This window comes from Hippopotamus amphibius, chromosome 7 (assembly GCF_030028045.1).
Source record: "Hippopotamus amphibius kiboko isolate mHipAmp2 chromosome 7, mHipAmp2.hap2, whole genome shotgun sequence".
NCBI lineage: Eukaryota > Metazoa > Chordata > Mammalia > Artiodactyla > Hippopotamidae > Hippopotamus > Hippopotamus amphibius.
This window is the reverse complement of record NC_080192.1, coordinates 24,568,157-24,588,823: the sequence shown is the minus strand read 5'-3', so window position 1 is coordinate 24,588,823 and position 20,667 is coordinate 24,568,157. Positions and strand designations below refer to the sequence as shown.

The 20,667-nt window shown below is 38.6% G+C and overlaps 1 protein-coding gene across 2 annotated transcripts in view; it reads left to right on the top strand.

The window, feature by feature from the left end:
• CFAP54 (cilia and flagella associated protein 54) overlaps nucleotides 1–20,667 on the top strand; it is a 277,803-nt gene that overhangs the window by 21,832 nt on the left and 235,304 nt on the right. For both annotated transcript variants that reach the window (XM_057741715.1, XM_057741714.1), the window contains exons 6-14: nucleotides 4,636–4,779; nucleotides 6,299–6,412; nucleotides 6,536–6,637; nucleotides 10,214–10,412; nucleotides 12,495–12,676; nucleotides 12,765–12,921; nucleotides 13,919–14,004; nucleotides 15,954–16,088; nucleotides 17,530–17,677. In XM_057741715.1, coding sequence (XP_057597698.1) covers nucleotides 4,636–4,779; nucleotides 6,299–6,412; nucleotides 6,536–6,637; nucleotides 10,214–10,412; nucleotides 12,495–12,676; nucleotides 12,765–12,921; nucleotides 13,919–14,004; nucleotides 15,954–16,088; nucleotides 17,530–17,677 — 1,267 coding nt within the window. The remainder of the gene's footprint in view (nucleotides 1–4,635; nucleotides 4,780–6,298; nucleotides 6,413–6,535; nucleotides 6,638–10,213; nucleotides 10,413–12,494; nucleotides 12,677–12,764; nucleotides 12,922–13,918; nucleotides 14,005–15,953; nucleotides 16,089–17,529; nucleotides 17,678–20,667) is intronic.

Genomic DNA, 20,667 nt, shown 5'->3' with positions numbered 1-20,667 from the left:
AGCTCCTGATATAATGTTGAAATATTTTCTGAGATGACTCTGAAAGCTTCCTGAAGACCAAGACTGGCCAGGGCTCTTCCCCAGATGGGAAACACTTTTGTGCTGTGGCAGGTCACCAGCATAAGCTTAGGGAATGGAGGGAGGCCTCTTTCCCTAAAGACATGTGACAGTTTGCTTTCCTTTATAGTAAAAGCTGTAGTTTCTTCTGAGGCATTTACAACTGTGGTATGGTACTCAGCACATGTTAAAGACTTCAGTAGAATCTGTTCATTCTAAGAAAACATGGATTTCTGTTTCACTTTACTATAAAACTGAAATCGTTTGGTAAAGTGTGTGGCTTGAACAGTGGTCATCAGATCAGCCCGCATAACCGTTTCATAAACTTCAAGTCCAGACTTTGAAATGCTTCTCGTGTTTCGCTCAAAGGCTGTGAGCTGCTGTAAATGACGCTGCAGTGCCATCCTGTGGCTCCGCTGATTAACCGTGTGTGTGTTTTTCCTGCTTGACACCCGGACCAGGCTCTTGCTAGGTCCTTATAATTTTTTGCTGTTGTTTTGTTTTTTCAATAAAGAGAATAGTCCTGCTGAAATCATCGATTTTTTATTAATAGAAATAGTTCTTTCTTTTAGGGTCAAGAAAAAAAATGCTACAAATTAAGAGAGTTTTTTTCGGAAATGGCTTTTCATCTTTAGAACCTGAATGCTGGATTCTCAGAGCCCTAAGTGGAATGGTGGCTTTTCTCCTCTTCGTCATAGTTGCCCTGTGTAGTGGGAAGAATCCTGCTATACTTAGGAGTCCAGAGACCTGAATTCCAGCCCCAGCTCTGTCACTTACAATCTTAGCCTCTTGGAATCAGATTAGATTACTTTTAAGGTCCCATCTGGCACTAAACTCTGTGATATGGGGTCTTTTATGCTAAGTCTGCGGCCACACCCAAATATTATGTGAACAACTGGTAACTGAAGCTATTTTTACTTTGACGTGTGAAATTTCTAATACCAGGAATCTTGAGAGCTCTGGAAGACATGTGGATATAAAGGGAGAAAATTTATACGTGGTTTAATCCCATATCCCATGAACCACAACCATCTGAATGCAAAAATCCACAATAGGATTTCTATGCAGCAGATATGTGAAACTCAAGAGTTTTGATGACTGTTAATTCCATATTGGTTCACAGAGTGACAACATTAGCAAACAATGACAGCAACAATTAAAGCAGCAATAAAGCAACCCCAGGCCAATTTAATAGAGGTATAGTGTCCAGAACTGTGGTCTAGTCATACACTGTAAGGGGATATTGGCAACCTGGAGCAAAGCCGTAGAAGACCAACCATGATGAGAAAGGGAAGTGCAGTCCTGGGAGGTGTAGAAGTGCTTGGGGATCTTTATGCCGGAGAGCGAGCTGGGGGAGAGGGCAGGCTGCATAGGTGCTTTCAGATTCTTGGAAGGCTGTAATTTGCAAGTTGAGTTTTGAGTGGGCCTGTGCTGTTCCAGAGGCATAACGAGGACGAATGCACTGGAGGTGTATCAAGGTGGATTGCATTTCAGATTTAAAAAGTTCATGTTTAGAATTATCTTCTTATGCCACGTGGCATGTTCCTTGTTGCTGGAGATGGGAACTCATGGGCGGGGAAGGTGTGGGACGTCAATTGGTGGTGCTGGTGATTGTTGGGGAGGGGAAGAAATTAGATAGATTTTCATCCCTTTGATCCTATGATTACTTGACATACTGGTCCATATTTAGCATCATAAACTGAAGCTTTTCAGTGAAGGTCAGTCAGTCAGCAAAGGTTTATTGCATGTCTACTACACACCAGATAAAGTTCTGTGGGCTGGGGTTACAGACCCTGGTGAACAAGACAGACAGGGCCCTCTCCTAAGCGAGCTTGCATTGTAGTGGGATGAGCTTACATTCCCAGTGGGTAGCAAAGGATATTACAAGTCTGTGTCAAGCCCCATTCTACTTCCAGCAGCCCCCTTTCCTCTGGAATCACAACTGACTAGACGGTGCAGAGTTCCAGCCTTTCAGGCTTCTTTTTCCTTTTAGAGATCCACTGAGCTGCTTGCACATGGTGTATACACTGTCTTTGAGGGCTCCCAAGATGGTAATAGGGTCTGAATGTTACCAGTGTTTTGTCTGTTTTTACTGCTAAATGCTATGTCAGTCTGTTGGATTTGCTTTGTACATGTGAAGCTGGTGATTTTGATGATTTGCCTTTTCACATTGGGTTTGACTACTATAGGCTTATTTTTCCTAAATTATTTCCTCAGTTATTGAGGGCTGAATTTGTTATTGGAAGAGGGGCTTTATTCTGTTGTCCAAATGTATTATCATTATTTTCCTGAGATTCTAGACTACTTGTTAACTCTCCCTTGGTTATTTCTGCTGACTTTAGGGTTGTTCAGTGAATTCATTTAATAGCACTTGGGAATACCTGCTCGGTATCTGGCACTGTTCTAGGTGCTGGGGATATAATAACAAATAAGGCACTGTTCTTATTTTCAAAGACATCATGGTACAGTTTTGGAATCACACACATGAGCATATTAATGCAATTGGATGTGACATACATATGTATGTATAAGAATCTATGTAAATTATATACAGTGTACACACACACACCACAAATACAGGAGAGCCGGAATTGAAGCAATGGTCGTTTCTCTCTAGGGATGTTAGAAATGTCCTCTTCAGCAGCTAGTTCTCTTCCCACTGCTCTTCCTTCTCCTCCTCCTCCTCCATCTTCCCCCGCTCCCCCTTCCTCCACCTTTGTTTTCATTGTCATTGCCAAAGCTAACAATTATGTGTTTACTGTGTTCTAAGCATGTAGCATGTTTTAATGGAAACAATCCTGTAAAATAGTTACTGGTATACCTATTTTGCAGATGAAAAACCTGAGGCACATGGAGTTTAATTGTCCAAGGTACCACTGCTAGCAGTGGAGGTAGAGTTTCAACTCAGTCTTATGGGACAGGAGAAGGAGAGAACAGAGTGAGCAGAGATGCATATTTGGACCATTAAGATGCTCTGTGGCGTGGAAAGCATTTTGGACCAGCTTTAAGTACACTCTGCAAAGTCAAGAGTAATGGGGTGGTGTGGGAGGGACTAGGTCATGAAGGGTGTTTAAATGCCCTGTAAAGGATTTGAACTTTTTCATATAGGCAGTAGGGAGCCATTGAATGTTTAAAGCACAAGGGTGACACAACCCATTTTGAATTTTAGAAGGATGACTCTGGTGGAGGTAAGGGGGATATGTAAGGAAGCAGGGTGTTAAGAAGACAGGGAGACAAGTGAGGGAGTGTCCCAGTGGTCCAGGGAGACGTGTAAGGACCTGCTTGGTTAAGGCTGATGTTTCCATGGACAGAATTTAGAATTCTATTCATAGACCAAATTTCTTTTAGTATCCGGTCAAAGGCAATACAATCCAATTACCCTTTGAACTTTTAGAATATTTTTGAAGAAAAGAGAAAGATTGACAATGTTAACTGTAGACTACATATCATCAATAGTATTTTACAGTGTAGGGCTTTATGGAAAGAATGTTTAAGGATTATCTTTGGGATTGTGGGGAAAAGTCCCTTAGTTAGAATAGCACAAGAGACTCTTACATATATTCTAACAGACAGGCCAATAACAATGGTGACCCTTCCCCCACAATTTTGTTTCAGATTGAACCTTGGGAATAGTTACACTGGTAATAGACACTATTTATGGGCTGTTTATATTGTATCAGAATCATCGTAGCATGTCATGTACATTGTCTTCTCATAACTATAGTGATGTGCTAAAGTACCCAATTTACAGATGAGAAAATTGAGGTCTGGAGAGGGAAAATGACATAAGTGTTAAAATTGGGGCTAAAGCCCAGATCTTTGGTGCCAGTCTTGGATTGTTTCTACTAATTATTACAGGCCCCAGACTGTAAGCATTTTCCACTTTCCCTGCCGTGCTATACCAGAATGATACATTGGTTCCAGGCCAGCTAATAACAATTGCATTGTTGCAATTAGCTCCTAGACTACTGTTTTTTGTTTTTAAATACATCTTTATTGGAGTATAATTGCTTTACAATGTTCTGTTAGTTTCTGCTGTACAACAAAGTGAATCAGCTGTATGAATACATTTATCCCCACATCCCCTCCCTCTTGAGACTCCCTCCCGCCCTCCCTATCCCACCCCTCTAGGTCATCACAAAACACCCAGTTGATCTCCCCGTGCTATGCGGCAGCTTCCCACTAGCTGTTTTACGTTTGGTAGTGTATATATGTCAGTGCTACTCTCTCACTAAGTCCAGCCTCTCCCCCTCTCGCCCCCCTCCTCAGGTCCGTTCTCTGTGTCTGCGCCAAGACTACTGTTGACACTTTTAGTGTTAATAAAAATAAGCTGAGTTCATAGGACTCCAGGAGCTAAGAAGGAAGGCATTCTAAAACAGCAACTTGAGATTTTGAGATCTTGAAATTATTCTTTTACTTTTAAATGCTTGTTTTTTTAATTGACTCATTATTTGTAGTGTTTTTAGTTTAAGTGGTCAGCAACCTGTGCTTACCATTCATAATTCGATTATATTAAATAAAAATCAGCATTATTAGCTTAAAATGAAAAGACATTCAATTGTTCCCTTTCTGCCTCAGGCCTTGGAATATCTCCTGTGGGCCAGTATGTGTATGGAATCCTCGGTCCCACTCCTGTCTGTCAGGTACTTGACGTGGAGAGCTACTCTTTACACCGCTGTCTGCCAGTGCTACTATGACTGCCAAGCTGGTATTCATGGAGAGGTATGCCACTTATTCTGAGGATGCCAGTATTTAAAAATACAACATATTCAGCATCTTCTTCTTTAGATGAGCAGCAAGAAAACAAGCAAGCAAACAAACAAAAGTTGCAGTGAAACACAGACAGACGTCCCAGGCTTTATTTGCAGATTGCATGCCTTCTCCATTCTGTTGGTCTCTCGCTTTTATATTCTGCTTCCTCCTTTATTCTCTGTTCACTCCCACCATCTTTGCTCCTTTTCTGAGTAAGATCTCTGACATCTTCCCTTCCTCATTGTATTCTTGTATGCAAGCCACTTTCCTTCCCTGTTTAGTTTTTGTGTTCCATGCCACCTACCATCCATTTGTCTTGCTTTTCTCTGCTTCCAGCCACTGTTTATTTAGTATATGCTATTTCTTATTTTTCCTCTTTTTTTGTATATATTTTTGATTGACTATTTGAAATATAACTTGACTGGTTGGGGCTTCTATAGGTCTATGCCATACCTCTGTGAGAATGAAAACTGACATCCTCACTATGGTATGTGGTACCTGACTTGTCGGTAGGTGGGGTCTTGGTGAGAATTAGAAACAGGCACCCCTTCCTCTGGGGCAGCCCATCCCTGCACCAGTGTGCATAGCTTGGTGAGTGCAGTGTGGGCTGGATTTCAGCAGGAGAATAGCTTAATACAGCCCTTGTGGGATACTTTTTCTAGCCTAGGATGCATTCTGGAAAATACTCACCGTATATGCATAGCTAGTTTTAGTATACTAGTCATGGCATATTTCTGTAGCTATTAAATTTATCAGGGATTGAAACGTTTACGTAGTTTTGACAATTTGATTCCTATTGGAATTTTTTCTTATTGGAAAATGTAACGCTTTATATCATTATTGTGTTCTAGAAGCATCTTCATGAAAAATCATAAATTATAAATATAATACTCAAATAACTGGTAAAATAAATTACAATAATTGAACTCTCTTTGCTATTATCTCTAGAGAAATATAGTAATGATGATCTGATTAAATAAGCAAGCCTGCCTCCTTCCTTTCCGCAGATATTGATAAATACTTCCTATAATACAAAATGAAATAAAACAATGAATAAGACCCTTTAAGGACCTCACAATTTAGTGGACAACGTGAACAACTGAATAGATAATACAGCTTGTTTTGATAGAAAGGTTAGAATTTGAGAAGAGCACTGAGGAGGGGGGTGGTGTGTGTGTGTGTGAGTGCAGTGCCAGAGAGGTGATCATCTATATGATTAACCCAGAATTCGACTTTCCTTACTTTTTTGAATTAATTCATAAAGTTAGTATATCTGTCATTTTAATAACTTTAGATTTATAGAAATTAGCAGTGCTTCTAGGAAATGATTGACAGGACAGCTACAGTGTTCTAAAGAATCAGCATCAGTCTAGAGTTTAATTCACCAATTAAATCAAATGTCTGAAAGAATAAAACATACTGTCTTGATACATTTTTAATCACTATACTCTAACTTATTATGAATTAAATGTATTTTAATTGCACATAGGCATTTGCTCGGCGTGCTTTGGCTAAAATTGATGAGTTAAGGCAACTGGAATTAATGAGTTCCTCACAATCACAGGAAGAATCCAGAGGATATTATAGAGAGGCTACGATAAAGGTATAAAAATTTCATGAAATAAAAGAAATGTATTGTACTCTACACATGATTAAGTGCTTAATATTAGCAGTTGAGATGTGCATTCCATTGTTACTTCATGTATAATTCTTCTTTTTGAGGCAGATGGCTGTTATGATCTTCAAAAGAGGAGTATTTGAATCTAGAAGAAAAAACAAAAGTTTCTTTAGACCAAAGATAAGAGTTAACCTAAGGGAAGCGCAAACTGTAAGTCTCCGAACGTCTTCTCTGTTCCAGACCCTTTATGCAGTGCATTTGTGTTATACCTCTATGTCTTTTAAGCCTGGACACTACGTATTAAATTCTGCCCGCTAAACTCTGCACCAGTGGCAAATAGAAGAATGCGTTCCCAGTTTGGACACAGCCTTGCTTCATCCCTTTCTCAAAGCTTTTGTACCTTCATGCAATCTCAGTTTTGCTACGTTAAAGGCCAAGAGGCTGAGGAGCCTGGGGAAGGTTCAAATGCATAGGCTTCTGAATAGCGTGCTGCAGAGGTCTTTTGCCTGCTTGGTGTCAGCTTCAAAGGTGTTGAGGATGGAGAGGAGGTGGAGGCACCTTTTCTTATCAGCTTCCGGTTTCACCTTTGGGAGTGTTTAGGATGTAGGTTATCCTGGAGCAGCAAACAACCCCCATGTCTCAGTGGCTTAAAACAATTTATTTCCCACTGGAATCAAACATTATTATAATTAATCAGGGGGCTCTGCTCACTTCAGATGCTCAGGGCCAGATTGAGGAGCAGCCCTCATTTGGAAAATTGCCAGATTGTTCTGCCAGAGGGAACCTAAGAGCTCTGGAGGACCTCACACAGGCAGTGATGCTCAGCATGGAAGTGACAGCAGCCTCCTTTCTCACACGGTCAGAACTCCTCACGTGGCCCCTCTTGGCCGCAGGTGTGTTTGGCCAACAGCACTAAGGGTTCTCATGGAGAGGAGTGGGACATAGTTATGCCTGTGGGGTCCTCTGCCCTTTCTCCCTTCTGCCTTTTTCCTTCTCCCATTGTTTTCCCCTTGGCCATTCTGGATCTCAGTGTTCCTTAAGTCCCAGCTCTGTATTTCTTTGAAGTGTTCCCTGACTATTCTAGACAGTCGTAAACTCTCTTTTATGAGCTTCTTTGTAGAGACTGAAAATGAAAGTGAGGGGGAAGATGAGCACTTTCTGACAGAAGAGTGTAGAATCTCAGAACCTGGAAAGGATTTTAGAAATCATTTGGTTCAGTCCTTTTCTATTACCAATAGGGAAAATAAAGCCGAGAGTATTAGAGCCAGCTGCTGGCCGCACTGGGATCAGAACCCAGGTCTCCAGCCCACTGTATTCTAACTACTCCAATAATTGCCCTTCTCTTCTCCTCATTTCTTCTTATAGCATTTGAGAGGAATTCTGTTTTTTTCTTTCAAGTAAATCATAATGTTTAAATACAAATGTTATTTGGACATGGTGGCTTTCTATTGCTACTTAGTGTCTATGTGATATGTTGACTACTGAGCCCAGGCACACAGTTCATACATCCTTTTAAATCATATCCCTTACTGACCAACGGTGTGTAATTGATGGGGGTGGTAAACTTGCTGAATTATTGATAATTCCTTGGATGCGCTGTTGAAGAGCATGCATCTGGTATTGTTAAGTAGTAATGCTGAGTTCATCAATACCATTTTTTTAGATTCCATATATACTTCCTGACATTTTAAAAGATGATTTGCGTACCCTGTGCAGTACATGTACCAGGCTTTGTCTAATACTTTTTATTACTAGCATTTTAGTTGTTTTCCAGTTCTTCGCTATTATAAATATTGATGTAATCAACATCTTCAAGTATATTATTTTTTCTTTCTTTTGTTTCCTGTGGGTAAAATTCAAGGTGTAGGATTTGAATAATGTTATAAACACTTTTATTTCTCTTGATATATATTGCCAAATTGATTTCTGTAATGAGTACTCCAAGGTGACAACCCACATCTACCAATTTCACCATGAGCTATTTTGATATTATTTCTTAATTTTTTAAATAATTCAGTTTTCATAAAATGGCTTGTTTTAACATTATTATTTTGATCCAACTTTCTCTTATATTTGTGTTTATTCTTTATGTTTTCTTTTCAGGTGAATTATCTTTCAAAATCTTTGACCATTTATCTACTAGAGATTTTAATTTTTAAAATATATTTGAATGGCTCATTTTTTTAAGACATTAATATTTTGCTTGTCATGCTTGACAATCCAGTGTTTTTTTATTGCATTAGCTTTAAATATTTTTCTATAGATCTTTTAAATATTTATATTTTAAGATCTTTGCTTGTTATTTATCTATAGCTCTGATAAATCTATAGCTCTAGTTCCGTTTTTGCTATTTTTTCTAGGATATTTTAAAAAACACTTTCACTGTAATTTATTTGGGTTTTACCATTTCATTTTGAATGCTTCTAATTATTAGAAAGTTTATTATGCTGTTTAAATATAATTTTTTAAAGCTCTGTTTTAACCTATAACAAACATCTTAGAAGAATCCCTGACCTCCATTTGTAAAGCAAGAAAGGGCAGGGCGTGAAGTTTAAGCTTTACTGAGGTTTTTAACATATCAGTTAACCTAAGGGTTGAAAATGCATAGAAGCTAATAAACAGGGATGTTGGTGTTTGGGGAAAAATAGTCCAAAGCAGCTTTACCCCTGCTTTTGCTCTTCTTTCTTCCTTGCTTCCTTCCTTGCTTCCTGCCTTCCTTCCTTTTTTCCCTTCCTTCCTTCCTTCCTTCCTTCCCTCCTTTCTTTTTACATAAATTTATTTATTTACTGTCTGCGTTGGGTCTTCATTGCTGCGCATGGGCTTTCTGTAGTTGTGGCAAGCAGGGGCTACTCTTCCCATTACAGTGCTCCGCGGCATGTGGAATCTTCCCGGATCAGGGATCCAACCCATGTCCCCTAAATTGGCAAGCAGTTTCTTAACCACTGTGGCACCAGGCAAGTCTGCTTTTCTGTCTTTCTGACTTTGCCCCAGGAAGAGGAATGAAGCAAGGAAATCGTGGGAAATGTGGATATCCTCTCACTGGACACGGATTCTAGAAAAGCCAGCTAGAGCTGCCTTTCTCCTTTCCTGGTAATCTACGTACAGAGAACAGGTCTTTTGTCAGAGAGAAGGATAAAATGAGGAGGCAGGCCATCTGCTGGAGGTGAAATCGTTCTGGGCCAACACAAAGCAGAGTGGCTGGGGACGGGCACAGGGCTCTATCTGTCGCCAGCTTACTTGTATACAGCTGCTCAACTCTCCTTTACAGTTAGCTACCATAAGACCTGTTCTTTACACTATAAAACATTGTTTCAAATTCGGGTTTGGGCACCTTCTGCATTAGAATTTCCTCTGGTGTTTACTAAAAATGCCCTGCCCAGACTCACTGAACCTCTGGAGATTTGGTCTGTGAATCTAAAAAGCACTCCTGAGGGATTTTCAGGCAACCAAAGTTTGGGTATCAGTTCCTAAGGCCTGTAATTAAGGCATCACAAAGCATATGGAGACGGATGCTGCCTTTTATTAATAAACAGCCTTTTGAGGCTGCCTTGCAAACACAAATGTATAAAGAAATAGCAAATCTTTGATGTAATGGCAGCATGACATAAACCTTAATAAAGTCTGGAATGACACCTCAAAAAATGAAAACTGTAAAAGCAGCCATCTTATTGATAGGCCAGCCACTCTCTCTTTTAGCGTTAATGAAGCATGCCTTACTCATCTTTGCCTTATACTATCATCCGTTGTAGAACTTTTAAAAAGCAGGCTGTATTTTTGTTATTGCAGTTGCCGTGGCCACGTACTGTCACAGAACGGCTGTTGGATGAGCTGTTTGACAGCACTGCCTCCCGGTTTCTGGGTGTCTTGGAGGCTCTCTCTGACTCAAACCGGCGAACACTACAAACTGGACCTGTTGTTACAGATGAAGTAGAAGTTCGTGATGTTGTCTCAGAACTGTTTATAGCAGGAAAAGAACTTTTAATAAGTAAATAAGTTGTTACAGTAATATTTTGTGGTAAACATGAATAACAAAAATTTTAGCACGGTCGTCCATAACTAAGAAACTGATACCAATTTTTATTGATCTTGAATTCAGCAATCTTGCTAAACTCAGTTGATTAATTCAAGTAATTTATTAGATTTTATTTTGGATTTTTTTATGTATCCAGTCATCTGTGGATAATGACAATTACTTTTCTTTCCAATTCTTAATCTTTTAATTTCTTCTTTCCTGCATTTCTTGACTTATTTTGCACTTGATAGGCTCTCCAGTAAAACATGGGACAGAAGTGGTGATAGCAGATATCGTTGTCGCATTTATCCTTGTCTCAAATGGAAAACTTTCAGTATTTTATCATTAATTTTGATATTTGATGAAGGATATTTTTAGGTACCCTGTTTCAGATTAACAAAGTTTCTTTTATTCTTGATTTGCTAAGAGTTTGTTTGTTTTGATCCTCAATAGTTGTTGAATTTTATCAAAACCAATTTCAGGGTTTATTGAGGTTTATAAATTGATTGAATTTATAATGGGTTAGTTCATTGAATGGATTTGTCTTTTATTTTAATGTGGTGAATTACATTGATTGCTTATCTAATTTTTAACCACTCCATATTTTTGAAATGAACTTAGTGTAGAGGTGTGAGGATTATCCTTTTGATATATTGCTTGATTTTCTTGCTGGTGTTTAATATTTCTGCTTCTCTGTTCATTAGAGAGATTTCCTTTCTTATAATGTCACTTTTGAGTTTTGCTCTCAAGGTCACATTGGTCTCATAACAAGCATTGAGAGTTCTGCCCTCTTTGTCTATTTTTTGGAAGAGTTGGTGTCAGATTGGCGTTACTTCTTTCTAAATGTTTCAATTTGCTGGTGAAGGCATCTGGACCTGGAATTTTCTCTGTGGAAATGTTTTAAACTACAGACTACATTTCTTCCATAGGGATACAATTTAGAATTTCTTTTCATTTAAAAAAAATCTTCTGTTTGGTAAATAGTACTTTGATTTTATCTATATTTTCAACTTTTCATAAAATTGTTTATAGCATCATCATGATCTTCTAAGTGAGCTTAGGATGTGTGTGTGTGTGTGTGTGTGTGTGTGTGTGTGTGTGCATGCATGTGAGCGCCCATCTGAGGGCAAGGAGCCTCTCTGCCGCAGTTTGGGCTCATCTTTTCATCACAAGGAAGATACGAGGTCTCAGAGGAGAATTCCCTTGACTTCCTTCACCCACACCTGAAACTTTACCTTCATCTGTACCCGTCCTTTCCACTGTCTCTCATTAAAATGGAAGGGATGTTCCTTCTGCTCCTCTTTCTGTCTTTGGGCCTAATCTCTGCACACTGCACCTTCCTCCCTCTCCAGCTTCCTCCTTGTATTTCTTCCTCTTGTTAGAGTCAGATTTATTGAAGGAATGATGTATTTTCACTGTTCGATATTCTTTCCTTCCTGCTTGTACTTGGCAGTCTTCTGTCATGGACAGAGAATGTCATGGACCACCTCCTTATTGTTCAGTTTGAAAGTCAGTGCTTTTCTTCCCTTTGCTCTCTGGAGTATTTGCTGTTGTTGACGGCTCCTTTCTCTGTAAGCACTCTGCTTTGCAGCCTTTTCTTCCCCCTGCCCTTCTCTTACTTGTTGGGGTTCCTTGCTGTTCTGACTTTCACAGCTTTCCATTGTTTACTGTGGATGTGTAACAATAACTCTAAAGCTGTATCCCTATTTTAGATCTCTTTTCCCAGCTCCACTTCCAGCTGTCTATTTCACTAGTTAACTCTTGCTAATTCTCTACTTTTGGGATTCCATGTTCCTTCCTCTGGGGTGGCCCTCCCTGACCAACCTCCTACCCCAAACCTGTGTTCAATGCTCTTCTTATTTATCCCCACAGCACCCTGCATTTGCCCACTAAGATTTCTTGTTTTCCCCACCAGAGTGTGAGCTCTGTGAAGGCAAGGGTTGTGTTTGCTTTTTTCCCATTGTTTACCTAGTGCCTGGCTGCGTCGGATATTTAGTATTTAGTAAATATTTCTTTGCACAAATGACATCCAAACCTCTCTCTTTCCTTTTGTAGTGTCAAATACTGCTGCGGATGGGATGCTTGATTTTCCAAAATCTTCTCTTCTGGAACTTATTATAAAAAGAAAAAATGTCATTTCTGTGGATGCTGCTGTGAAATTTATAAAATTAGCTTTTACTTACGAGGAATGGAGTTTATTTGAATCTGCAGCTGGGCAGCTTATTGATATTCTTCAGGTAGTATATGCAAAACAATTACTTTGTTTTTATTTTTGTTAACATGATATTGAAGTACTGATTAACTTGTGGGATATACTTTTCTCAGAGGCAGGATGATCCAGCATCAAAGAAAGCGGAGAAGGATTTAATCCTTCTTATTGCAATAGAACCTTTAATCAACGTAAAGAGAAACAAAGGTTTGATCTTTCCCCTTGAAAACTACAAAGAAGGTCAAGTTTATGTAAAAAAAATTGCTCTTCATGGTGAGTATTTATTTGCCTTTTTGAAAAATTAAGATGACTTTATATGCTCTCAATAGGTGGGGTGAGAGAAAGAATGTTCAAGGCAGAGGGAGCAGGAAGTGCAAAGGTCCTGAGGTGAGAGTGTGCTTGGTTTTGAGGGAATAGCAAGGAGGCACTCATGGCTGGAGTGTGCTGGTGGTGGTGCTGGCATTTGAGAATGTGGCAGGAGGTGAGGTCCGAGAAATAGCTGGGTGCCTGTTGTTGCAGGCTCCAAGGCCTTGTAAGGATGCTGGATTTTATTTTGAGTCGTGGTTTTGAGCAGAAGCACGAGGCTCTGCTTAGCTGCTGCCCTGTCAGTGAGAGGCCAGCAGGGCAGCAAATCAAAGTTATCAGTTCAATTTGGTAAGGGAAGTTTTGGTGGTCTCCCCTCTCTTTCCAGCATGCAGAGTTTTCCATTCTAAAACTTTTTAAGTCTTAAAAGTTATCGTGTATATAATTGAAAATCTGGGGAAAAGAATTTGAAAAAGAATTTAAAAAAAAAGAAAAAAAAAAAAGAAAATCTATAGCCTGGTTTTTAGAGAATTATTTAATCCCATATTTTTATGTTTTATCATGTTCCTAAGGCATTGCATGGCTGCTCAATTGTGGTAAATAATTTGTACCAAGTAATGATGCCTTTTTTTCTTCTTCTAGTGGTTTCTGAATAGATATCTTTGTTATTTTTATTTCAACTGCCATATATGTTTTAATGTTATAAACCTTCTCAATTCCATTATGGGCATAGTTGGCAAACAGTTTGCAGATTGATGAAAATAATAATAGTCCATTTTAATTGAATTAAAGCCCACTTAGATTAGTTTTCATATGGAAGCATATGTCAAAGTGTCTTATTGACATAATACTTGCCCAGATATCATTTATGTCATTGTAGTAGACTTTCTGTTTCTATGCCTTTTCTGTTTGAAATTTTGTAACGAATTTTTTTTTTGTTTCATTTTCCTTTGCTTTATAAATTGAGATACTTTAGTGAAGTCTTGTGGATATTCAGAAGACATTTTCCGTTTGGCGGCAACCTTGTATTCCTGTGTCTGTGACTCTCCGCAGGTGAAAAAGCTGTTTTGGATAATTTGTAGAAGTGTCAAAGGAGGCTCTTTTACTTAATTTAAAGCCAGATTTAAAAATCATAGGAATTTCACCGTGCTGAAATTCTGTACTGTTTAACCAATAGAAGAAGAGATCAAGTTATGTCCTGACTCGTAATTTAAAATCTGGTTTTATTATTGTCATCATTTTGGGCGTCAATCTGTTCCTTCTTGGGAAATTCCGAGGCTAACTATGTTTCTAATAATGAAGGAAATGAGGCAGTGGTTTTAATAAGTTAATATTCTTAATGAAATACTGCTTTCCAGGCCCTAAGCACAAAGCCTGGTTACCATTTGGAGTCACTTAGCACACACAGTGTCCAGTATTTAGAAATGACGGATTCTGGGTATGAATATTTAAGTAAAACTAGTACAGCACTGGTTTTAAAACTGAATTCCAGGAATCCCCAGAGCTTCTCTGAGGTTCCTTAGGAGCCCAGCTTTAGGCTTAACACCCTAACCTGTTCTTACTAGTTTTGTATACAACGTTGAGATTCTGATGGAATTTCCTTTGAAAATTTGGTTTTGCTGTTACAAAAAAATGTTTGAAAACCACAGTTATAGAGCATTGTATTAACTTTTGTTCAGGGAAGTGAAACACAGTAAGGGACTCTTATAATGTTTTCTATTTCTTAGTTGATGTTATAACCCGTGACAGGTATTTAATTTTTGAAAGAGTGGTATTTGATAGCAGATGTAATGATTATAGTGGGCGAACTAAACCAAAAAATTCCAATCAAGGCTGAAAAGGGCATGAAATTTTCATCTTTCTGCTTTTTAAAAAAGCATGTGTATCTTAGTTCAGTTCAATTCAATAAACATTTATTGAGCTCTGTTACATTCCCAAGCACTGTACTAAGGTACTGCGCATGCAAAATAAGCCTTAGAGATGCCCCAAAGGAGCTCAGGGTTTGATATATTTTAATCATAAACTAATTATCTTTCTAGTTCAAATATAATGAGTAACTTTATTTTCCTTTTGAAAAGAGCCAAAGTAAATGAACTGAGAAGAGATTTGTTTTGGGTCATCTGTTGATATCCAATGTGATGTTCTGTTGAGTTCCTTCACGTCTCTCTTTTCGTCTTTTCCACATCCTTTCCCAGAGCCCCATTCCCTCTCCTCTTAGTAGTTTCTCCACCTCCCCATTCTTCATTATTTTAATACAGAAATTTTAAAAAGAAAGAAGTATATACACACTTCGTCTGGATGAAACTGATGGTTTATATAACTTGCCTAAAAATATTTGGCAACTTTTCTTTTTCGAGATGTCAAGCAGCCTAGAGCAGTTAAGAGTGAGGTCTCCAGAGCTAGAATGCTTGCTTTGCTACTTTCTTTCATTTTGTCTTAGGAAAAACCACTTCATCTTCTCCTGCTGCAGTTTGCATCTGTGAAGTGGGGATGATAGTAACAGTACTCACTCCATAGGTTGTTACGAGGATGAAATGAGTTGGTATATGTCTTAGTCCATTCGAGCTTCTATAACAAGGATACCGTAGACTTACAACAAGCATTGGTTGACTTAAACAACAAGCATTTATTTCCCTCAGTTCTGGAGAAGTTCAAGATCAAGGCATCACCTGCCTCCTGATTCATAGATGGCTCTCTTCTTGCTGTGCCCTCGCTTGGCAGAAAGAAGGGGTCTCTCGCTCTCCTTCTGGGATCCCTTTCATAAAGGCACTATTCTCATTCATGAAGGCTCCAACCTCATACCTAACTGCCTCCTAAAGGCACCTCCTAATTGCTTTGGGCGTTAGGAACTCAACATAAGAATTTGGAGTTGACACAAACATTCAGTTCACGGCAGTATGCATGAAGCTCTGAGACGTCGCCTGGCACACATTAAATGTTGTATACCCATATCTATATATCTTATTATTCTTATCCATTTACTTTACCACTTTTGTTTTCAGAATGCTCAGCCTGATAAAGAAATCGTTGTGGACATGATAATGTTCCTGTGGCAGAAATGCAAAATAGGAATTCAGCGGATCGATGTGTCCAGAAATGACTATGCAAAATTCACCCAGAAAATCAGTACTAATAAGGTATTCCTTTTTGTTTCCCTTCATATGCTTTTTGTTATTGCTAATTTCATTTGTGATACACGTTTCCAATCTACATTTTCCCCATTTACCCACCTGCATAAGTATTGTTCTTTACATGTAGTAGTGAGGGAGCCTTTCCTTTTAGTGTACTCCCTTTACTTCTGCCCCCACTTAGTTTGGGGAAGCGGGCAGGTGTTTCAGGTTTTTAAGGGAGGAGTAAATATAGTATGTTTAAGGTTATATGAACTTGGATAAGTTCTTTGAGAAGGTTAATAATAGAGAATACAAATAAGTAAGGCATTTCAGTTTTTTTTTCTGTAATAATAGTATATTTAGAAGTATATTTTAAAGAGCTCTTTCATGGAAAGCAGAAAGTAAAGGAGGTGAATGTTATAACCTGGAAATTTAGGAAAGACTACTTTAACAATAACACAATCTTCTATGATTCTGAGGCCTCCTAAGATTAGCTACATTAGAATGCATGGGCATGATTTTACCATATACGCTAATAAAATAATGTTCGGGGTGCCTAAGTGTTGTTTTCCCATTTTAGCTCCCAAAGTGTGATGGCTAATTTTATGTGCTAAGCTTTGGGGTTACAGGCATGAAAGATAGCTTCCAAGGTACCCAGCATGGAGCCTGAAACAGCTGCTTCCCCCTCACTACTTTGAAGGACTTTGAGGGTGATCTTGAATTTTTTTTTAAAATTTTTTTATTAATTGGATTTATTTTTTTTATTGGCTGTGCTGGGTCTTCGTTGTTGCACACAGGCTTTCTCTAGTTGCTGAAAGCGGGGGCTACTCTTCATTGTGGTGCGTGGGCTTCTCATTGCAGTGGCTTCTCTTGTTGTGGAGCATGGGCTTTAGATGCGTGGGCTTCAGTAGTTGCGGCACGTGGGCTCAATAGTTGTGGCTCACAGGCTCTAGAGCACAGGCTCAGTAGTTGTGGCGCATGGGCTTAGTTGCTCCGTGGCATGTGTTATCTTCCTGGGGCAGGGCTCAAACCCTTGTCCCCTGCATTGGCAGGCGGATTCTTAACAACTGCGCCACCTAGGAAGTCAGTCCTTGATAATGATCTTAACCACTGCTTTTTGAAGGGAGAATGAGAATTTTGAGGATACAGATAATCTTCACTAATATATATAAAAAAAACCCAGATGATAAATTTTCCAATATGGCTGTAGACATGCAGACTATAAGCTTAAGTAAATCTTTTTTGTGAATTTATATAAACAGATTGATCATTAAATATCATTTTATTAGGATTATTGATCTTTATATTACTTACAGTTAAGATCCACTAATAAGAAAGAGTAATCTGTATAACATTTCATATGATTAGAAGATGATGATTTCAAGGAAGTACTAAGTTTTATAAAATATGGCCCTTCTACAATATAGTGTACTTTGAATTGATTTTATTCTATATTTTGTCTTTTTAGTGGGTCTATCTTCTGTGGCAGATAAATGAAATAATTCACTGCTGTAAAATGGAAGACATTGATGTTGTGGTGGTGGCAGAGGTTACATTACGGTTAAGTGAAATATTGGAGTCTTTAGGACACCCAAGAAGATTAAAAAAGTCTCTAGGTAAAATATTGAATGAAAAAATATGAGGTCATTTATATATATATATATATATATATATATATATATGCATATGCATATGAATATGTAAGTATAAATCATAATACTGGTTAACATCTGTTAATGGAAACCAGGCATTTCAGTATTGTGCTTCATCAGTGATTTATTGCGTTGGCCAAAAGTTCATTCGGGTTTTTCCGTAAGATGTTACAGAAAAACCCAAACAAACTTCTCGGCCAACCCAGTATAATCAAAGATAGAAATAATATACGTTCAACCAAGCTGATGCTAAAAAAACAGGTTATATGCTCAGTGGTTCTTAGCTTCTCCTCACGCGTATATTTCCCTTCTCCGTTCCTCATGTCCACCTATCCCTGTCTCCCTCTCTCCCCCACTCTTCCTTTTTTCTTTTCTCTCCTCCCGTTTATCTCCTTCCTCCCCTTCCACTTCCCACTAGAGTGTACGCTTCCTGAAGGAAGAGCGCGTGCCGGTCACCGTTAAATTCTTGGCACCACCGCACTGCCTGACACAGAGCAGGAGCTCAGATGAGTGGGTGTTGACTGGATCCATGTCCTTCGACCTTTTGTCTCCTTTCTAAGTCTTTCCTGCCTCTGATTCCCTCCCTCGAAAACTCTTCTTTCTTCATTTATTCTGTTTCCTCTCTTCTTTTCCCTTTCTTATCTTCTTCCTCTTCCCCCCATTTCCCACTTGTTCTCCTCCTCTCCCTGTCCCAGCTCCTTCCTGCTGTTATTCTGTCCTCCTTGCAGGAGGCACCTTCTCTCAGAGGATGCTCTGACCTTCTCAGTTCTTTCTTCTGCCTGTGGTTGAACCCCTGGACTCTCTGTTTCATTAGGTAACTCACATATAGATTGGCTATCTAACACTTTCAATAGCTTGAAGCCATATTTTTTGACATGTCCTGTCTCAAAATGCTTTTTCTTTTTTTAAAACTTTTATTATGTAGAATTTCAAATGTAAAGTAGAAAGATGAAATAAGTCACTGAGTAAACATCATCCAGTACCAATGATTAGGAACATTTTGCTAATCTTATTTCTTCTCTCCTGACAACACTTCCTTTTTTCCCTGGAGTGTTTTAAAGCAGACATCATGTCATTTCACCAACAGATATCTCAGCCTATACCTCTGTGTGTGTGTGTGGGGGGGGGGGGTGGTGGTGTTGGTCTATCTAACAGATAAGGTTTTTTCTTCTTTTTACAAATAATAGTAGTATGCTACTATTATTATACCTTACAAAATTAGCAAAAATTCCTATGTTTCTGATTGTATTAAAATGTCTTTAGTTGGTTTGTTCCAATTGGGATCGAAACAAGCCCACACATTTTATTTTCTTACATGTCTCTTTAGTCTCTATAACCTATAGCAGTTCCTCCTCCCCTTACCCTGTAAGAAACTGAATCATCACCCTGTAGGATTTCCCACATACTGGATTTGGCTCTTTGTGTCCTTATGGTGTTGATTAACTTGTTTCTCTAACTGACAGTTAGATCTGCCGGGTTGCTTGTATTCAAGTGATATATTTTCAGAAAGTATTCTTGCCAGTATCTTATTATTATTATTTTTTTCACGAGCATATTCCATGCATACTTCCTATTGCATTGAATCAGGAGGCATGTAATGCCTGGTTGTCCCACTTGTTGTGATATAAAGATTTACCAGTGAGTTCAGGTGTTGTCAGCTTGATCTTTTTTCCTAGGTTGGTTTCCCCAGAAGCAGATTCTGAGACAAGAAGTTGAGTGTCGTAGTTTATTTGGATTGTACTATCCAGGGAAGCAAGGTGGTGGGGTGAAGTGAGACAGAGATGGAAAGGAATCCAGGACAGGGTACAGAAAGTTCACGAGAAGGCTGCTGTTGTGGGTACAGAGCTTATTCCCACGAGGGACCTCTTAGGAGACTATTTAGAATGTACCTTAAAAAGCTGGGAGGTTGAGATATTTGTACAACCTTTGTCGTTGGTTGAAGGCTACTGGAGGAGTGGTAAAATGCCAGAAGGGGCTTCTAACTTCTATCATTCCATCTACATTTATTCTGTTGATTTCTTAAGTGAAGAACTTACTTCATCAGCTATTTGGTTACTGTGGTTATTTTTGATTATGTGGTAGACACAATATTTGCTAAATGTTTTATAAAAGTAATTTGAGGCCTTAGATGATCTGTTCTTCCATGGAAGATTTTATGCTTGCTTTCACCAGGTGCATGAAGACACTACTACTCCAGGGTCCCATTATTCCAATTTGAGAGATTAAAATAATTTAAAGCTGAGATGCTTTCTTCAACCTGTTTTCAGTTACTCTGACTCCTAGGATGTAGCCCCTTCTGGCTTGTCACCCTTGGTGGGCCCTGGATACCAGCCTCTCTTGCTTTGGCCCCTCAAGGTTGTCAAAGCACCACTCAGCTTTTCAGCTTTCCTCTCCAGAATCGATGAAAGTCTTCAGTGGGAAAAGTAGCTCTACTGCCATTCTCTAGTCCCTGGGCTCTCTTCCCAAGATCCAAAGGATACTCCCTTCCCAGGATCCTGGCTCTGTATTGATATTTTCATTATCATCTTAGCTTACAGATGAAAAAAAAAAGTGTATTTTTCCAGCTTTTCTACTCAGCAGAATGTTCCCAGATTATCTGTTATAGGAAGCAAAAGGTCCAATGATTGCTTTTTAAAAAAAAAGTCTCTTTCTTATTCAATTTTGTTATTTTGTTTACTGGTTACTTTTGGGAGACTATTTTTTGTTTTGTTTTTGTTTAAATTTTATTTTTTATTAGTTATTTTATACATATAAGTGTATATATGTTGGGAGACTATTGTTTATTGTGTTTTATATTCTTTAATTATAAATGGGCTAAATACAATTTATTGTACTGATCCTTTGTTAAAATGTTTCATTTCTAAAGAACTAATCAATATTAGAATACAATCCATTTGTCAATTTGAAAACATCTACATTTATGTCATGAGCAGTTGTCTCCAGTTAGATATATA